We start from the raw sequence: 20605 nt of genomic DNA, 5'->3' as shown, positions 1-20605 counted from the left end.
CTCTCTCATTAGAAAGTGTTAGAAACTTGCTGAAGTGAGAAATGAGCCTGTGAAGCCCGTTGTCCTAATTAAACTTTGACATAAAGGGTGACAAGAACCGATGAAGGGGAAACAATAGCAGCCTGTGCATGAGTGCAAGTCTGGAGCAGGCAAGCAGCTTTGTCCCCAAGAACAAAGCGTTTGTTTGCATGTGTTCAGCTCCATTCAACTTCACCAGACCCAGGTGCAAAAACCAACTTTGCAAGAAACATCACAACTGATAACACCTTTGCAAGGTTGATGAGCAGCCTGCAGTCAGTGTGAGTCAAAGCAGCAGGAGCAGATCAAAGCTGCTGTGTTGCGATGTAAATACTGTGCAGCAGAATAAATTCAGTCTAATTACTTTCATTGCCTGGACCTGTGGACGCAGCCAAATAATTCAGTTGTGAATTCTTACTCTTGACTCTCCCTTTTCGCTTCAAGATTTCTCTCTGGCCCTGTTCAGACCTGGCATTTACATTTCTCAAGTCATTCCATCAAATGTGGAAAATGTCCAACTTTACAGATGAGAGCGAGAGAGAGAGAGAGAGAGAGGAAGAGAGAGAGGGGGGAGGGGCTGAGTAAATCAATGTGTTGTGCGTAGCTCTACAAATTAGGATTTTACTCATGTGAGAGTGTAAGAAAAAAAAATCCATTGATATTATTGTGGTGAACACAAATAAATCCACACAATGTGAAACTCTTTTGGTTCATTATGAAACTGTAGCGGGTCAGTGGACGACAGCTGAGGTGTGATCCTTTAATGTGGCCCAGGACACATTTGTGTTCACTCTTATAAAACCATATGGCCGAACCCAGACCTCTGAATGTGACCTGTGGGATTGGATCTCAAATGTCTTTAATGTATCATGGACATGTTCCCGCTTGAACTAAGAGCTGTCTACTTGTTATCGTATAACTCAGGGTGGATGTTAATACCAGTTAGGAACAGGTTCTTAATCATAACTTAATTTTCCCTTCGTGGATGAATAAAGTACTCTATCTATCTATAACTTAAAGGGATAGTTCACCCCAAGATTTTAATTCACTCATTATTTACTCAAAACTATTCCGATGGAGGGGTGGGTGATGTATTTGAGTCCACAAAACACTTTTGAAGTCTCAGGGGTTAACAGCATTGCAGCCAAATCCAATAAAATGTATACATTTTAAACATCACGAGGGGGGGGGGGGGGGGCGGGGGCATGATACATATGATGAACATGATGAATATGATGAATGTGATGAATTTGATGACCATTGTGTACACGATAAATATGATGAATGGGATGAATATGATACGTATGATCAACAAGAAACATATGATGAAAGAGAAATATATGATGAACATGATGAGCATGATGACCATGGTGGATGTAGCAGGATGTTTCCAGTCTCCCTCTCAGATAAGGGCTCCTGATACTTGACAGGGGCGGAGCTCTGAGTGAAGTGGGAGGAGTTCCCCGTTCTTCTAAATAAATGCAGAGGACGAGATGACGGTGTGGGACTCGCGGAGCAGACTCAGAGGTGACCTCAGGATGGCACAGAACGGAATAACAGAGAATGGAGTGACTGAAGGAATCCCTGCCCTGCCTCAGCCTGTCCCTGTCCAGGACATCACTCACACCAAGGTAAGTGATGGTGGTGGGCTCAGTGGACTGTCCAGGTGTTTAACGCCTACAAGCTTCTTCTGAATGTGCTGGTGTTAAAAATCACGTGCCATCAAACACGCTCCACAGATTTTTATCGACAATGAGTGGCACACATCCTGCGCGGGAAGGACGTTCCCCACCTTCAACCCGGCCACAGGTGTCAAAATCTGCGACGTGGAAGAGGCCGACAAAGTAAGATAGCATCCACTGAACTGCTCTTCTCAAGGCTTTCTTTAGTTATTATAATAATAATAATAATAATAATAATAATATCATACCTAGTTGAGAATAATAATAATATTATTATTATATAAATAATAATAATTATTATTATAATTATTATTATTATTATAATGGAGCATACCTGAACACTTTACAAGCGAATTATACTTGAATAGGGATTATTCGCTGTTTTGGATTCTAAATTTTTGAAATATATATTTTCTCCTGCCATACTTAATTTGAATATCTTAAAGACTAAACTACATTAATATGAATGTTTTTGCCAAATTGGTCCACCATATTATCGACTGTAGTATAAACATTATATTTATATGGTATATTATAGACAAGTAGTTTTATATCCACAAAATATATTTTACAATAAGGGTTTGCTTTTTGCTGCACGCTTCAGGACAGTTTTCATAAAGAAAGGTAACATATGGCGTCAAAAACAACCTATTTCAGCCTGCTATCACTACAAGCACTCGCCTACTCTTATACTCTTTCCAATTCCTCTAATACAGGCCTAGTTAAGAACGTAAAGCTGGCCTTGAAACTTTTAGTAAAAGTCATTCTGTTTTTCGGTATATTTGCATGTTCATTTGTCAGATTGTTTGTTTACTATAGCCGGTTGCTGTCTTTATGATACATATTTAAAACATGTGTCGTCCTATGCAGGAAGATGTGGACAAGGCGGTGGAGGCAGCCAAGGCGGCCATGAAGAGAGGCTCTCCATGGCGGAAAATGGATGCGTCCAGCCGTGGGAGGCTGCTGCTCAAACTGGCCGACTTGATAGAGAGGGACCGACTCCTGCTGGCGGTGGGCTCTTTCCCAGTAACTTCTAGACAAAAGCAATGTAGTGTTTTCTGTAGACGGCTGTAGCATAAACAGCATAGATGAACATGACCGATGTGTCTGCACACATGCAGTTACCTTTATCAGTCTGACTTTGACCAGGCCGAAATAAAATAGTGTTTGGTAGGTTTCTTGGAAAAAAATGGGTTAATAAATTGCGCATTCATTTTGAAAAGATGAACCCTGACCAGGCCCTTGTTGGCTCTACTTTAGTAAAATAATCTGGAAGTAAATTACGTAAAGGATCATTTTCAAAGACTTTCTTACATCTAGCAATACATTTGCACACTTGATCCAAAATGCCCCTCGTCTCGATCTCCCATTCCTAGTGTGTAGAATAATCTATAGCAGCTTTCAAATAATATAATAATGTGAGAGGCCCTCATGATGGACACCATCGAGGAGGACAGTGATTATTATTTTCAGGTGATTTTACACGAAACAAAAACATCATTATGAATATTGCATTTATTTCTGCCATCGGTTCCCGTTTAATCCTGTTCACTGGAACTTTAATTAAAATTATGGAGTTACTTAAATTTAATTATTAAATAATTCCAAAACTTAAAACGCAGTATTTTGTATAATTTGAGGTATTATACTTTTCCCCATCATATATGATAACCATTATAGATATATATATATATTTTTTAAATATTTAATTAAGCTTATATGATATTAATGTGGAGAACATCAAAGCTTGCAGTGCTTTAGTAAATGTATGTAGCGATTTTTTTATCATTCTGAAGGCACTTCACAGTAGGAATTACAGTAACAGTCTGTGTTTCTGTTTCCAGTGTTAGATGTGCTTCAGATTCATTCATCATTTCACAATAGATCTCAGTAAGTAAGGCAATCACTGTTTCATGAGCAACAAAACTATGGGATTTTCCTGCAGCTGTCCATATGCTGTAATGATATTGACGTATTCGCATGGGACTGGCCTATAATATAGCATGACATCATGACACTGTGACCCCACCCTCTCCTCGCGATGTTGCGCTCCCTCTCCTCCAGATATTGTTTGGAGTGAAATCCCTGTTGCTGTGCCTTGTCAATCTGTTTCGCTGCCAGCTTGCATTTAAGACTTAGATCTGTAAATGAGCTCTTACAGATGTGAGTGAAGTAATAATACCAGATTGCATGTGACTGCTGATTGCAAACATGCTCTGGAGAGCTAGTGTGCAGGCTAAGGCTAATTACACTAAAGTCCCAGATATGTTTGAGGAAATAAGGTCCAGATTCAGGCCTTTTGAAGGTATAGGGAAGTTGTACAGTGGCTTCAGAGCCTCACTTCTTCTCTCTAGTCCTCTCACAATTAAATAAAAGTAACTCCAGCAATAGTGGTGGAAATGAGGAAATCACGTCTGACACATTCCGACATATTCATTATTATGTAATATAATTGTAAACTCAGTTTTACATGCTCAAATTGGCCTCTTGCCACTGTACATGGCAGTGGACAACTGTGGTTGAAATCTTACAGCACCACCCTTGGCTCCTCATAGAAACTGCCTTGCCAGCGGCTTCACCCTCATTCAGCTCACTCCCTTTGTACAGGCCCTAAATTAATTCATCACCATCGCAGTAATTGTTATTACATCTGGAACGGTATCAAGTCACAATAATAAAACTGTTTGTAGATGGCAACCAGTAACTTATTGTGCAGCTGTGCAAGAATGGGCCTGGAGCTCCCAAAGATTATGAATAATTATTTAAGTATCAATATGATATATTACAACATTTGTCCAATATTTATGTCACTCAAAGAAACTGTTGAGATCTTGAAAGCATCATCAGAGACACTGGAAACAAGGCAACAGTTTAACCAGATTCTCTGGTTAGGATCAGACTCTGTGTTTTGTATCTAGATATTATGTAAACCTGATTATATTTATGGCATGTAGTAATGTGTGTCTACAATGAGATCATCAACTGTGCAATAACAGGGAAACATTTTTTTGTTTCTTCTGTCTTCCTGATTCCTCAGACCCTGGAGACTATGGACACAGGGAAGCCTTTCCTGCAGTCTTTCTTCATTGATCTGGACGGCAGCATCAACACCCTTCGTTACTACGCAGGCTGGGCTGACAAGGTTCATGGCAAGAGTCTGCCTGTGGGTGAGTGTGTGTCATCTGCTTCCAACCTGTAGGCATTTTAACAAACAGCATTTTTATTAATGGCCAAATGGCCTGTGGAGTATCTGAAAGGGTTGGACCAGTGTGTTTTCTCTTTTAGTCACAAAGACCTTCATATACTATATATATATATATATATACACACATACACATATCACTGTGTAAATTATAAGCAGATCTGTTCAGACCGATGCACGTCAGACAGACCAGTGAAATCTCAGCCGACATGCCTCTTGATAGTTTTGACTGGATTCAAGGTAGTTTAGTGTATCCCATATCACAACCTTATTTGTAGTGAAAACACTTTTAACTAATTTGACAGAATACATTCGTAAATTGAGCTTTCAAATTAATAATGTGAGTTATCATTTGCGTAAAGTAGTAATTTTTTCTCCTAACCTACTTAACTCCTGACATTGCAGGTAAATAAATTTGTCATTTAAAAATACTGCTCTCTTCTTTAGCTGCAGGAGCTGAGGCTAGAGTTTAGAAAGAGCTGTCAAGCAGTAGTGGTTTGGTTTTGTGGGATCTAGAATTATTAATGATAAAAGATCCACTCATTTTTCAAACAAGCTCCACACAAAGACATGCAACATTCTTCCACATGAATAAATAAATCTAGATAATTAAGAGCGGCACAAGATAATTAGTAGTGCACACGATGACCAGGACACATAGTTTTTTTGTTCTTGCACATGCCAGGGAATCCGTAACAAGATGCACCATTGGGAAACAAGTTAATTACTCTAGAGCAAGTCACTTGTCCTGACACAGGATTGTCCTCAGCCCTGGGTGGTATCGCATTCAGCCTCTTAATACTTCCCCCCTCTTGCCACAGCCTACTTTGCTTCTTGTCCACCTCTGCAGGACAGCAGATAGACAAAACACGCTTGCCTTTTCCTCCTGATTAGATCCCAATGGGCTGGTGAGAGACGCACGGCATGATGGGACAAAAGGAAGAGGAAGAGAGTGAGATAGTGATCAGTGAGGTGCAACAGTCTGTGAGGATTAACAATCAGCGTTGGCTCAGTTATCGCCCAACCGGCAGCCACTGAGCCAGTAATCCCCAGTTTTATACTGCCTTAGTTACAGAGCTACTGCTGCTAAACAACTAGTTTCACTTTTATTTAATGTAGCTGAAACAGAAAGTAGACAGTTTAGTTATTGGACAAGGGAGAACAGTCTAATTATTGTTATGTGGTGGAAACATTCATAAAGGCTCAAACCTTGACTCTGAATTTACTCACTATTTTTAGTGCATCGGACTTGCATAAAAAATAAATAAATAATGCCTGACATGTGTCCATCACCTTAACTCCAACAGTTAAAATATTAGAAATAAGGTTTTACGTTACATTTCTGTTATCTTGCATTTCCAGTCAACATTGTAATATGTAGTGACTAAGCCAGTCGACAGATTGAGACAGAAACATGTTTTCCCCCTTTTCCATTTATTCTTCTCAACAGAAGATTTGGTCTTTTATATTCATTGTGCTGACAGTGGCGGATTTATTGGGTATACAGACACAAGAAGAAGCTGCTTTTATTTTGTTTTTCAAAGAACTCAGAAAACAAGCAATCTGGTAGTTTAGTTTGACTGAAATCAGAACCTTTAAATTCACAAAACTACAAGACTAGAAAAACCCTCTGAACATGGTTTTCTCTTTAAATTAACTAATGTGTTTAATGGTTTTATATATACGAATATATATATGTATAATATTCATTACCACCAAACAAATGCTTCATGAGCCACATCTCCTCTCTCTCTAACAGTTCTCAGCATATTGTTGCCCATACAAACTATGGGAAGCCCAATGAATGAGACCGCTAAGAGTACCAGAAGAACAACTGAATATGGTTCTTCTGTGTAAAGGAAAGCTACTGAAATAAGAACAATTCAGCTAGATGCCATACAATCATGGTAAAATGGATCCGTTGCGTCTCATCCGTAGTTTAGGGTTAGGGGCTATGGGAGCAGGAAGCATCTTTCTTTTTAAATGAGAGCGTTTCAAACAGTTTCACAGGGAGGGATTCACATGCACTATCATGAACGTGTGACTGGGCTGATTGAAAGAACAGAGATCACAACACGCACAGATGGAGTAGGACTTACTAGACTCACTGCTTGCGACGCTGTTACTTCACTGTACCTTTATATAGACATAGCTGTTGGATGCTGTTTTAATGATTGAAATCTTATGTAACATCCTTTGCTGAACATTTTCTACTCTAACCATCATGTGAATTATTTTTGAAGTATTTTATTTAGGACAAATATGTCCTCCAAATTATATGACAGCATACGTCTTTTTGACACCTCAGTCTGCAGTAAAATAGCATATGTTATGATCAGGCAGTATTATAGTTCAGGTTTGAAAAAATCTTGGTTAGGGTGAAAATTAGTACTCAGTTCAAGTTAGAATGCCTTAGTCATCATGGTTACAGTAAAGGTTCTCGGTGATGGTTTAGCAAACCTCCCCCTGTGCAGACTGTTAGGTCTAGCTACAGGTGAAGCAGAGCCACTTAGAATCAATCCCACTCACACCCATCAGCGATGCTGGTTGTGATCTCTAAGAGTGGAACTTGCAATATAATACATCAGACTGATTGTTCTGTTTCTGTGTTTTTTTTGTTTTTTGTTACAGATGAAAGCTTCATGTGTTTAACTAAACACGAGCCTGTTGGCGTCTGTGGAGCCATCATTCCTGTAAGTCCAGGGGGGATCTGGTTTCAATTTATGAACAATAATGTTTAATATGAAATCAGATTACTGTTTAGATTCTTTGACTTAGTGTGAAAAGGATTGAATGTAACACATATACACTGGGTGCATATGGTAAATGGAATGAAATACATGATATTTTGGGCTATATATATATATATACTGTTATAGTGAGTGTTCCTCTACTTGAATCTTTGTGATCACCATTTCAAGCATAGACCTTACAGAGTGAGGACATTTTTGGAAAGAGAAGTCATTTGACTGGTCCTCACTTTTTCAATGGGCTCTTATTAGGGTTAAGACTTGGTTTTATAGGGGTTAGTGTTAAGGTTAGAATTATATGGTGTTAAATTCCTTCTGCTTTTGGTTTGCTGATAATATAGACCCAAACACGGAGTAGTCTATGCAGGCAGTGGACATTTTTTAATTCATTACTTCCATTCCAAAAACAAAAGTTTTATTAAAAAAGTTCAACCTGGCTGTGGACGCAGGGAAAAGGGCACATAGCCCGGCCTAAATGCCACCAAGCCCGGGGCCGACACCCAGGGAGCCGTGCACAGCTCCTCTATGTCCGCTTACAGTGATCACATTACAGGTCCTTTCATACATGTTTGGGCCGTATACAATTTACGTTATCAAATTTTAGCCGGCGCTGTCAGTAATCTAAGCTCCTCTCTGTGTCTCTATCATTTGCGCCGTGCACTGCCAACCGTATCGAACAAAAACCGTTTAGTATTAACAGTTGTTTTTATCTCAACCATGGTTATGATCCATTTGTAACCATAAACCAGAAGTTTTAATCGTCTTGACCAAACCTTAACCATTGAAGAAGCAGATCAAAAAAACATGGCTTATGTGATTTTTCAATAGCGGATGGTAGAATGTGCTCAAACATTTCACTTAAGTAAAACTACAAATAAAAAGACAACAAAACAACAAAAGTAACACATTAACTTTTCTACTTGAGTAAGTATGTAAGTTCTCGCTTTTAAATATATTGAAGTTACAGTATTAGAATTGAAAGTACTTGCCTAAAGTAGCCGATTTCCTAATGTAACAACCTTTTACGTCATCAACTGTCTCTACTGTATATTTGGTTTAATACAAGGAAAGTACGGAATTAAGGGTTTTCAGTAATGGGTGAGTGTCAGCAGTGGCCAATTCCAAATCTATTTAAGATGTTACTTCACCTAATGCTGCTGCTGCAAGAGGAGAGGTATAATGTTGCTCTCCACTCTGATTGGATCAATTCCCCTCTCGTAATTGATTACTATTAAAAAAATTAAAACAAAATCACACAATACATTGTCAGAAGGCAGAGTAAAATAGAGATACATGAAGAGTGTACGTATGTACAGTAATGCAGTGTGTGTACTTTTGTACATCCCACCCATGCAGATGGAGATGTTTAAAAAGCAGGGCAGCTGATAATGCTGAACTTTAGTAGATGGGGTAGTAAATTGCTAAATGAATGCAAACTGGCAGTCTTGTCCTTTATTGGACAAAAAGCTGGTCTGAGATCCGAGATCAATGCCACTTCAGTGTCATCTAAATGACGTCTATTTGTAGCCATAACAGTTTAAGCCAGTCTTGCTTGCCCTGCTTACAGATATGTTAAAAAAAGAAGTTGCTGTGCCTTGGAGATACTATTCCAGACGCTGTATTGAAACCACTCTAGCTTAACTTTCCATAAAAGCACTGATCATGTATGTGTAGTGCTGCACTCATTTGAAATGCACCGTGTGCATGTGAGAATGAAATGAAACCGTGCGTACCAGAAACCTTATCTTAATCTTTGCTCTCCCTAAACAAGACCTTGTCTCTGCTAAACCCTTTAGGGCTGTTCTTACAGGAACACACAGTCTCAATCCTGTGCTGCTTGGATTAACTTTCACACACTGGAATATATGTTTTTTCTTCTTCTGATAATAACTTTGTCAGATTTAGGGTGGGGTAGTGTTTGGGGTTTCACCGTATCGTGTTTCACTTTGTCGTAGACACATGAGTGCAATTTCGACATTGTGACAGAATAGAGCCATTCAGTTTATGTCTTTGAACATAGGTCTGTAACCTCTAATGTTGCTTCGGCAACAAAAGAGCAAAACGGCTGTTGTGAGACATGGGAGATTATATCATAAAAGTGAAATGTATACTGAAGATCATTGTGTAATTACTGAAAGTACTGCTGGCACACACACACACCGCATGAGTCATTGTCAGAGGAAAACAGGAAACCTTTCTCCCGACTGGTGATCCAAAGATCCCTTAATGGTGCTGAGTGTTTCCAAAGTGTTGTAAAAGTTAACAATGACTAAACAATAAACATGCAGCACTCACATATTGCTGTCTAATTTGGGTTTGAGTGCCCAATTACTTGTCCACTGGGTTCCAGCAAGAAAATGAGTAACTGGAAAATGAATTACTTATTTTTCCAGATTTGTTTACTCTGAATCATCTACAGTCCTAATGATTTATAACTCGTTTTATTGTCTTGCATATTTTCTCCAGACCAACATCCAAGTGATTGAACCAAACCAAAGCACTAATGATGCATGTGTTATTTGCATTATTAGTCCGGGTTTTTGCTGCTTATTATTATTTCCATATAGATCAGAACAGTCACAGTTACACATAAACTTGAATACATATGTCAGGTCATCTGAATCCTAGAATCTCACATTCTTCCATATACACATTTGTGTGTTTTAAAATTAGTATTATCTAGTATTTACACCTGCCTATTACTTTGTTTCAGTAGCCACATAGTCAAGGCCAGATTTCCATCTGGACAAAGCAGGCAACTACTATACTACTACACTTCAAAGGGCTATCCAAAGCCATGTTCCCTGTATAGCAATTCAATTCTGGTAATGTGATCACTTGTAACATCATCCCATCAACTGCTTATCCATTGGTGGCAGCAAATAAGGCAAGGAAACAAGTGAATTGGTGAAATGATCCTCCAAAATCATTGGTTTGGACCTCGGTCTTTAGTCATGTGGTGGTTCATACTTGATGGTATCCTGGTTTTGTCTTCCAGTATCACAATTCTAGTTTATGTTGTGGTTTCAGAATTGCTACACCCCTGCCAAAGATCTGTCTCAGGCCAGATTAGATATACAATCTCTTCATTGTGTTCTGTGTCTGCTCCATAGACTCCTTCTAAGAAAATTTAGGAGAAATGCATCTAGGAGGTGTCCTTATCAGATGCCTGAATCCCCTCAGAAGTTTCTAGTCCTAGCTCCTAGGACGTTCAAATTCCCCACCCTTTCCTTAGGGAGAACATGACAAAAGGCCACCCTGATGTTTGGCCGGTGTGAGGATAAGACCCTTGTAAACCGGCTTTGCCAGGTCTGTCATCACCACCACTTTCCGGTACAATGCCTACATTACTGCATACATAAGTGCTGGCCAACAATGAATCAACTGATACTTTTGCATTAAGTGTGTACGGGGGTCTGCACTGGTACACACTGAATGCAGTGCATTGCCATATGTTTGCAGTCTTAAGTCCAACATGACAAAAGGTTTATGCCTTTTTCTGCCTAAATAGCTAATGCACGCTATCAGACTTACTGCCAGCCATATAAATGGAGACATTCAGTGTAAAACCTTAAAAAGAGCAAAGAAAACTCATCTGGATACTAAGTTACAAAGCTGAGCTTTGATCAGTCTGGGTGGTAACTGTCTGATCATGTTTTCCCCTCGGGGCTTACTATAGCTATACACACTTCAGTACTACAAAATCGTATATTCAGCTGGACTTGGCAGCTCCTCGTACCAGCTCTTGCATTTTTGCTGTCGTTGATTCTTTTCATACATGTCAAACTGAAGCAAATGGCCCAAAGAGACCCCCTGGCGTCTTCATGGTTTGCCAGATTTGTCCATGTTGCAGAATCAGACAGTGGAATCTCTGTTTGTTAGCCTGTTAACCTTGGAAATTATACATGCTGCCTGCATGACTTTGTCTTAACTTTGGTTAACACATTTGTGTCTGCTGGTGTTTTGTTTGTTGATTTGAATAAATCAATTAATCTCCAGGTTATTTGTTATTTATATTGCTGTCCTGATACAAGGTACACGAGTTGGTAGACTTTTGCTTTTTTGGCTGGACCGATGATGGTCCTGCATCCCTAACGTCCATGTGTGAGTAAGAGAGTGAGCGAGTGAGTTGAGTTTGTGATAAAGTCATTCTGAAAGAGTATGCTGCTACTCTTTCAAAATGAACTGGTTCAATCAGTTTATATTACGTTATCAAGGGCCATTTAAAGGCTGCAAAGTAGTTGCTAAATACACATTGCAAAAAAAAAATAAGGGAACACATTATAACGCCAAGTCAGTTTATTTGGTGTTCTATAGTGTCCTTGTCACTACTGGTAGCATGAGGTGGTACCTGCAGCCCGATCAGGTTGCTCAGGTAGTCCAGCTCCTCCAGGATGGCACATCCATACAAGCAGTTGCAAGAAGGTTTACTGTGTCTCCCAGCACAGTCTCAAGAGCATGGAAGACATACCAGGAGAACGGCCATTACACAGGGCAGGGCCATAGAAGGGCATCAAACTCAGTAGGGCCGGTATATGCTCCTTTGTGCAAGGAGGAACAGGAGGGGCACTGCCTAAGCCCTACAAAATGACCTCCATAGGGCTACTGCTGTGCATTTTTCTGACCAAACTGTCAGGGTTAGGGCCCAACATCCTCTAGTTACACATCCACCTGTGCTCATAGCCATACACACTACTGAGCCACATTATGAGTTGGACCAGCCTGTGATTTCAAATTGCACTTTGATTTTGATGTGATTTTTAATCCAGCCCGCAAAGGGTTGATGATTTTTGTTTCCATTGAGCATTGTTTCGTCACTTTGTTGTCAATGAATTACACAAAGTACATCAGTGAAGATTTTCAACATGAATATTTTGTTAACTAAGATCCTATGAGCAATTTAGGTAACATGTCACACCCATTTAGCTACTTCTTTCAAAAAAGCAGAGCAGGCAATTTTTTGGACGAATATTTCCATCTTTCCAGAGAAGGAAGTCTGTCTTGTAAGCTGTCTTGTAAGCAAGGAACTGATGCTAGTGTGCCCTGCACTCTTGTGGCCTGAAATGTGCACAACACCCAAAACTTGATTCACCAAAAAAGACTCAGACCACTGGATACGATGAGGCCACGTAACAACGCTGCATTTACGGACCCCACATAGGTCCTTTGGTCAAGACAGGACAAAACCACATGATCATTGAGAGAAGCAGGATGCCAATGGGAATTATGTCACATACGTTCAGTCTCTGCTAGAACACATTCATGGTGTAATTGTATACATAGAATGTGAGGAAAGTATAAAATCTGAAGAAAGTACATCGCCACACGTTTGGCCTCGGAGCTCTTTCAGCAGTCATTGTTGTGTGAAGGGATAGAATGATAATGACTATCTGACTCACTGTGCCACACACCATAACCCTCTCACTTTCTGTGTCATCCAAAAGTGAACACATGTTGGAAAATGTTTTGGCAGTTGACTTACCTTTGTTCTTTTTGTCTATGTCAGTGGAATTTTCCTCTATTGATGTTCACGTGGAAGATCGCACCGGCCCTGAGCTGTGGAAACACTGTGGTCATCAAGCCAGCAGAGCAGACCCCCCTCACGGCCCTCCACATTGGATCACTCATCAAAGAGGTCTGATGTTAGGCTCAACATGTGCAATGGGATTGATCCAAGCTGTGGCCTGAGAGAGCTTTAGTCTTTAAACATCTCATAGTCCTCTTACTGAAGAGATTCTTGGCCTGTATTCTTAAAGAAAATCATGTTTCTTGGTGATTAGACTGCTCTGCCTCTCTTGTGTCTGGGTAGGTCTGTACCTGGAAGGGGAGAAAATCTGAACCTGAACAGTTGGAGACTCCCAGAACCCATTTTATTTTTCTAGCCATAACTGCGCTGTCAGTGCCAACACACAAATAATTGTCAAATATAGCAACATTTCATATAATGTTCTTAATAAAATATAATTACTGAACTATCACCCAGTCCTACCATGTGATTTGAAACATGACCACAAGCTTATATGGAGTCATATGGGGTTACATGTTTTAAATCCCGTCTTTGCTACTCCATGACACATTAATTCATTGCTGCTTCCTGACATTAACATTACTCTCTGTGTTGACACTTTTAGGCGGGCTTCCCTCCAGGAGTTGTAAACATTGTTCCAGGATTTGGTCCCACAGCAGGAGCAGCAATTGCCCGCCACATGAACATTGACAAGGTGGCCTTCACTGGTTCTACTGAGGTAAATGCATGTATAAGTGAACGATAGATACTCTCAAATACTCAGGTTTTGATGGATAATCCAACAGCTGTATGAGTGGTGCACTGCTGCTCTCAACAAGTGAGACTATGTTGTTTTTTGTGTAGGAGAGATTCCGATCAATTCTATAACTTGTGTGATGGAGGTTTCAGCATATGACAACTAAGTGAATATTTAACTGTGTGCTATGTGATGAATCTATTTATCCAAAGTTGGTTGTGTTGGTAAATTGGTGAGTCAACCACATTAACTTGTTTTTAATTTAAACATTACAGGAATTAGCCCCCCCCCCTAATATTAATACAAGTTGAAGCAGCTGCAGTGTCTGTGCCAGACAGTCCTGAGAATCCACTGCCATAGATCCATAGCCATCAAGAAGTCTGGAACTATTGTGGGGAACTGATTTCAGTTCTCCTTACATGCTGTATACTTTGTGGCGACGAACTGGCCCAATACTGAAACCAACTGTAGAGAATGGATTCGCTAAAATGGGTTCTTGACACAAATACCTTTAGTTTTGTCCTTGTCACTCGTCTTGCTGCCATGTTACAGTTGCTGTTGCCAGGATGCTGTTAGTGATTTTGTGGATATGTGCAGTAACCCAGCGTCACCAATCATCAACATGTAACTGCTCCCTTGTGGTGGGGCATAGCAATATCCACCAAATACCCCTTAAAAAAGTGAACTAAAACACACACATATTGGCTCCCAACAACTTGATACTCCATGTTACATTATGGTAACAGTTTTGTTAAAGCAAAGTTTTATTCCGCTGTAACTCTTAGTTGGATCACAACCTGATTTTTTTATTAAGACCCTGCACTAACACTCACCGCTGAAGTTATGTTACTAATTATTTAGATTTTTTTATCGGAATAACCCATAATGCATTAAGGTCTGACCCCTAATTGTATACCATTATGTGTACAGGTCGGCCAGCTGATCAAAGAAGCAGCAGCCAGAAGTAATCTAAAGAGAGTGACTCTGGAGCTGGGAGGGAAGAACCCCTGCATTGTGTTTGCTGACTGTAACTGTAAGTAAACTGGCTCTTTATTTCTCTCTTTTTAGCACTGTGTATATTCTGCTCACTTTTATTCCATTCATATTTTTTATATTTCCTTCCACTCGTATTGAATGTTTACTCATTATTACTTTTAATGATCTGTCTTTTTTGACTATCCTCTTTGATGCTGTAACATGGAAAATGTCCCCCTTGTGGGACAAATATAGGATTGTGTTAGCTTCAATATGAAATGGAACAATCAATGCAAACATTGTGTTTTGATCATTTCAGCATGGATAAGAGTCACAATATGACCTGTCATGTTGATATCCTTCAGCCCCAAGTGTTACTGAGAATTCACTCACAAATTTTTTTCTGGGAATATTAGAGGGTTTAGCTGTCTGGTTCACAATCTCTGATTGACTGTCCAGATCTTGTAGATATTCCACTTGGTCTGTTGCTGTTCTGTTGAAAGCTGTCTCCCCAGTAAAAAACGAGAGAAAAGAACAAATAAAACAAAAATGAGTCACTCAGAGCTGTGAAGGTGGGATTAAGAATGGTGATGTCATCCTGTACCTTGGTGAGAAAAGTTACAAAATCCATATTGACCACAACACGTTTGTTCACACAAAGTTCAGTCCTTGTTTCAAAGGTTATTTAACCTCTTACAATGAACAGTTTACATACATAAATCAACTACAAGTGAACACATGTTGAGAAAGGTAAGGTAAGCTATAGTCAACCAAACATCCAGCTAAATAGAAGCCTATCAGGCAACACCATTCCATGGATGCAGAAGGTTATAGCGAGTGTGGAATTAAGCAACAAAAGTGAATGAACATAAGTAGTTTGTGTTTCGATTGATTTAATGTATCAAACAAATGAAGCCACATTTGAAACAACCACTCTGAGCAACAGTTGCAGAGCAGTTCAACCTCGCTGGCCATGAACATATAGCTAAACTAGCTTTCATTTCCAGCTGCATTGCGAAATAGCTCAAACTAGGTTAACAGGCTTTGCAATCTTTCTATGTAAATCAATTTTAAACTAGAATGGCGAATCCCCTACTTCACCAAGGCCCAGGTGTCACTTTCAATGCAACCAAATTGTGTTGCATTGAAAGATGCTAGTCCCCTGAATGTGCCCTTGAATTAAATAAATTCACAGATCTGCATCATAAAACGGTCCCATACCGGATGTTTCCACCAAGTTTTGTCACAATCTGTCTAGGAGCTTTTGCACAATCCTGCTAACAATGAGACAGACAAACAAACAAGGGTGAAAACATGACCTCCTTGGCATAGGTAATAAAGAAACTGTCAGTTTGTGTTATTCTGCCTTTTCGTTTCTACTAGTTAATGTTAGCTCGGTGGAAAATAATCATTCAATTCACAGTGCAGTTCACTACCAACCCTATTGTGGTCTTGCGTGCATCAGTTGAATAAAATCAATCTTTACATCTTAATGTCAGTATGACAAATATGATCTTTTTACATTTTTTATCTGTCTTCATTACTGCATATTCAACATCTTATTCAAATGTACATGAATTGGATTATGTGTATTGAAAATATTCTATTTACTCTTTTTCTAAAAAAACATGGCAGTGTCATTCCTTTGTGCTCCCGTAGCACTACATCTATGTTTAACTACACATTGTGACTGAGAGGATGAAAATGAAGATCAAACAAGCCGAAAGAAATAATATATAAAGTACAAATACAAAACATTTAAATTACAACCCTACAACCATCTCATCACATACCCCGAAGGAAAGGTTCAGGGTTGGGTGTTGGTTCCGAGCATGAAAAGTTTTAACTTTCTCCTGAAAAGGCAAAAGGTTTCCTGAAATGTTAAGGTGGATCTAACCCTTTGTGTATGTGCATCTGTGTCTGCAGTGCAGCTGGCTGTGGAGGAAACCCAGAAGGGAGCTTTTTATAACCAGGGTCAGTGCTGCACGGCTGCCTCACGAGTCTTTGTGGAGGAAAGTATTTATGGAGAGTTTCTACGTTGCAGCATAGAAAAAGCAAAGAAGATTGTAATAGGAGACCCGCTAGACCCACGGACATCACATGGACCACAGGTAGGAACACACAGAGCACCACAGAATACAAATCAACATGTGCTGCCTGCAATGAGGGCTTGTTTGACAATATTTGGGGGCAGTGTGTCTAATGTTACCTGTTCACTGTTATAGGATCAGGGGGGAAATTCCCCTAATAAAAATATGAAGAACAATGTGAACACGTTACATCATTGTAAAAAAGGAATAGAAAGTATTTGCTGATTTATGTTGTGGAGTAAAAGTTGAAATTACCTGAAAATAAATCTACTTAAGTAAAGTACAGATATATAAATATTTGACTTAACAAGGTAAATGTACTATTTGAAAAAAATTCCAGTTTAACATGCACCAAAAATAATAAAAGATTATTTTTGATCTATTTGTGTTTGGGGCAGGGAAGGTTATATTCAGTGGACATCTGGAGAAAGACATGCTATGAGAGCAGTAACCGTGGGACAAATTCTGCTGTTGTACTGTACCTAGATGATAGCCTCTTTTTAAATAAAAAGCTACATCCAGTCATTCTCATGCATTTCTCTCACATTCTTTTAAGACTAGAATAACTCCAAATAAAGTCAGTGGTCACTGCTATGAGCAGCAAAGTAACATCTATTCACCAGCATTCCCTATAGCCTATTTTATAATGGGCTCAGCATATGGTGTAACTGTCTAAACTGGCAAGTTATAATTTTTAGGGATTATTTCTTAATTATTATAACAAGTGACACAAAGTGAGACAGTCTCTCACATTGTGCCATTGTCATTCTGATCCACAAAGTAGAGATTGTTCCCATATTATTCAAGTGTATCCTTCCCTTGTCTACCTGTGTGCCTGATGCTGGCTGCAGATTGACCGACAGCAGTTTGACAAGATAATGGATCTGATTGAGAGTGGGAAGAAGGAGGGAGCCAAGCTGGAGTATGGAGGAGTCGCTGTGGGTGACAAAAGCCTCTTCATTCAACCCACCATCTTCACAGGACTCAAAGACCACATGCGCATCGCCAAGGAAGAGGTTACAACTTATTTCACTACATTACAAATAAAGCTGACATAGACAGGGAGGGGAAAGTGTCAGTGTCTGAGAGTTAAACATAGCAACAGATGCATTTAATTGCACTTTGTGACTCACCTCCCTGTATGTGTGACTGGTCTCTACTGATTTATTTGCCCTCTTAGATCTTTGGTCCAGTGCAGTGTATATTCAGCTTTAAGAGCCAGCAGGAGGCCATAGAGAGAGCAAACAGCTCACAATATGGCCTGGTGTCAGCAGTCTTCACAACAAGCATCGACAGAGCTCTGTCTGTGTCTGCAGCCCTGGAGACTGGCACTGTGTGGTAAGTCCCTGCTCACTGCCCTGACACCAAGGAACAGGCTTTTATTTCCTTTTATTCATTAAATTCCCCATTTCGATTTGATTTTAATAACACTTTTGTACTATCGCTGCTGTAAGGGGCTGTCGCACGTGCTGAATGGCCATTAAACTAGATTTTTCAACGATCCTTTTTTACTCAAACAATTTCAATTATGCTTATTCAAATACTATCTTCACTCTAAAGATTTAAGAGCCTTCAGTTGTCTTGTGTCAAGGCATTACTATTTATGTAATCAATCCATTAATCAGCTACGCGGAAACAACAAACTCAAGCAACAATAACAACAGCATGTGAAAACAATTTGAATGAAATCTAAACTTGCATTCAAAGCCATGACTAAATTATGTATCAAACATAATGTATGCCTGTATATAAACCACACTGACAACAAGACAGCTTCCAGAATGAAGCCAATTAGCTTGCTCAACCTCTGGTGGCTGGCTGTAGTATAGCTTTAAATCCATGCACTAAACTAAAAGCTACACAACAAATTATTATCGTCATTATAGGAAGTTCAGACCACAGTACAACTTAATTTAATTAGTTATTTTTTGCCATAAAAAACGGGTGGGAACCCTCATGATTCACAGCATGATTGGTTGAATGTGTGTATCGGGGTAACCTCCATATGGGGTCTGCAGTGCAAGATCACAGTACCCACATCCAGGATATTTTGGATACATTTTGCTACAGTGGAAAGAAGCTCAGATATTTTCCATCTTTATATACAGTAATTAGTGTGGATGTAGACAGCATCAGTCGATCAACCAAATGCCCCAATATGTTCAAGAGACAAGGGCCTCTGGTGGGCGGAGTAATTATAACACAAAGTCAGGTTATATTGGTATAGAACCAGAAAGTACACATGGGACCAACTTTATACAGGGATAATGATCACTCTCTCTCTCTCTCTTTCTGTTTTGAGGATAAACTGCTATAACGCCCTTCACGTCCAGACACCCTTTGGAGGCTATAAGATGTCAGGGATTGGACGAGAGCTGTAAGAACCATCACCATATCTTTGTGTTTTATTTTTTTTCTCCCTTGTGGACTGCTTTTTCCCTGACTTACCTGCCTCATGTGTTTTCTCTGTCCTCTCAGTGGAGAGTACGCGTTGGCTGAGTACTCAGAGGTGAAAGCAGTGACCATCAAACTGAGTGAAACCATGTGAGATGAACGAGGAAAATCCAGTGCTGATCACTTCCCCTTCCGTCAGGCCACAACACGATACTCAACAAGTCCCACATTCTCTTCTCCTTCTCAGTCATGCTCACAATGGAGACATCAGGTTTAAGCCAGTATATCACTTACTCTATCTATACAGTATATCACAGCCTAATGGTATACTGGGTTTTACTCAGCAGCTTCAGTAATGTCACTACATACAACTGGTCATGCTCTATTTCACAGGTTCATATTTTTCTTTAGATTTCACAACAATTTATTTGGGTGTTTCCCAAGTGTGATTTGGTCCCACATTGATTATCAGGCCAATAGAGACATGAGCTCAGCTGGTACATTTGCAGATAATAATTCATTCCAACAAACTGCTGGCTTAACAGACAGAGCACAGCAGGTCAGCTGAACATGTTCAACACAACATTGCAACATTCATAAAGGACATATTACCAATTATAAATTGAACATTTACTTGGCTTTAAATGGGACAGGTTTTTGAATATAATTTGATTTTACCCTTAGTCAGTACCAGATTACAAAGTCAAGCAGTATAACAAATACAGAAGAACTTATTGGAACAAAAAGCACAAGTAAAAAAAGTTAAGAAACAGCAGATGGAGTTTAGCTAGCTGATCTTTCTCAAGCCGTCCACTGCACCAGGTTTGACCGCTTCCAGTGGATGCTGAGAAGTCTTTATCTGTTGGTACCAGAGAAGCTAGGTGATATCTGTTTCTACTGATAATTCAGTGCCTTGCCCATGTACAGCCCTTGCTATCGCTGGTGTTGTTGTAATCCACTCCCTCTCCATTGTCATGGAGTGCAACCCCCCACACTTTTTGTCAGAAGTGACAACCAATTGTTATTGAAATACTATAAGATGACAACAAGTGAATGACCTTTTGTTTGCTGATTAAGCCAATGGATTTTGATTAAAGGTTGTTTTTTTATCTTTAACTACTCTTTCAAAGGAGAATAATGAACCTTCAAGGTCAGCTGGTATGGCCCTTTATTGAGAAGCAGACCCATGGCTAAGTTTTCCTTCCTGGAAGGTTTCAAGCATCTGGATTTC

At 39.6% G+C, this 20605-nt stretch overlaps 1 protein-coding gene across 1 annotated transcript; it reads left to right on the top strand.

The window, feature by feature from the left end:
* Positions 1-1556: 1556 nt before the first annotated feature.
* aldh1a3 (aldehyde dehydrogenase 1 family, member A3) lies at positions 1557-19528 on the top strand. The gene is made up of 13 exons (XM_061068379.1): positions 1557-1649; positions 1758-1862; positions 2571-2711; positions 4738-4867; positions 7534-7595; positions 13159-13287; positions 13784-13897; positions 14846-14948; positions 16817-17001; positions 17832-17996; positions 18161-18318; positions 19283-19357; positions 19459-19528. The coding sequence occupies exons 1-13, from the start codon at positions 1557-1559 to the stop codon at positions 19526-19528; spliced, it is 1530 nt and encodes a 509-aa protein (XP_060924362.1).
* Positions 19529-20605: the final 1077 nt, after the last annotated feature.

The sequence above is a fragment of the Limanda limanda genome, chromosome 3 (genome assembly GCF_963576545.1).
Source record: "Limanda limanda chromosome 3, fLimLim1.1, whole genome shotgun sequence".
Classification (NCBI taxonomy): domain Eukaryota; kingdom Metazoa; phylum Chordata; class Actinopteri; order Pleuronectiformes; family Pleuronectidae; genus Limanda; species Limanda limanda.
Note: the sequence above shows the minus strand (reverse complement) of the source record. Positions and strands in the feature narration are given on the sequence as shown.

Coding starts and splice junctions, on each gene's coding strand:
- aldh1a3 (XM_061068379.1), top strand. CDS start 1,557: ATGGCACAGAACGGAATAACAGAGAATGGAGTGACTGAAGGAATCCCT. Junction 1,650..1,757: donor AGGACATCACTCACACCAAG/GTAAGTGATGGT, acceptor CACGCTCCACAG/ATTTTTATCGACAATGAGTG. Junction 2,712..4,737: donor GGGACCGACTCCTGCTGGCG/GTGGGCTCTTTC, acceptor CTGATTCCTCAG/ACCCTGGAGACTATGGACAC.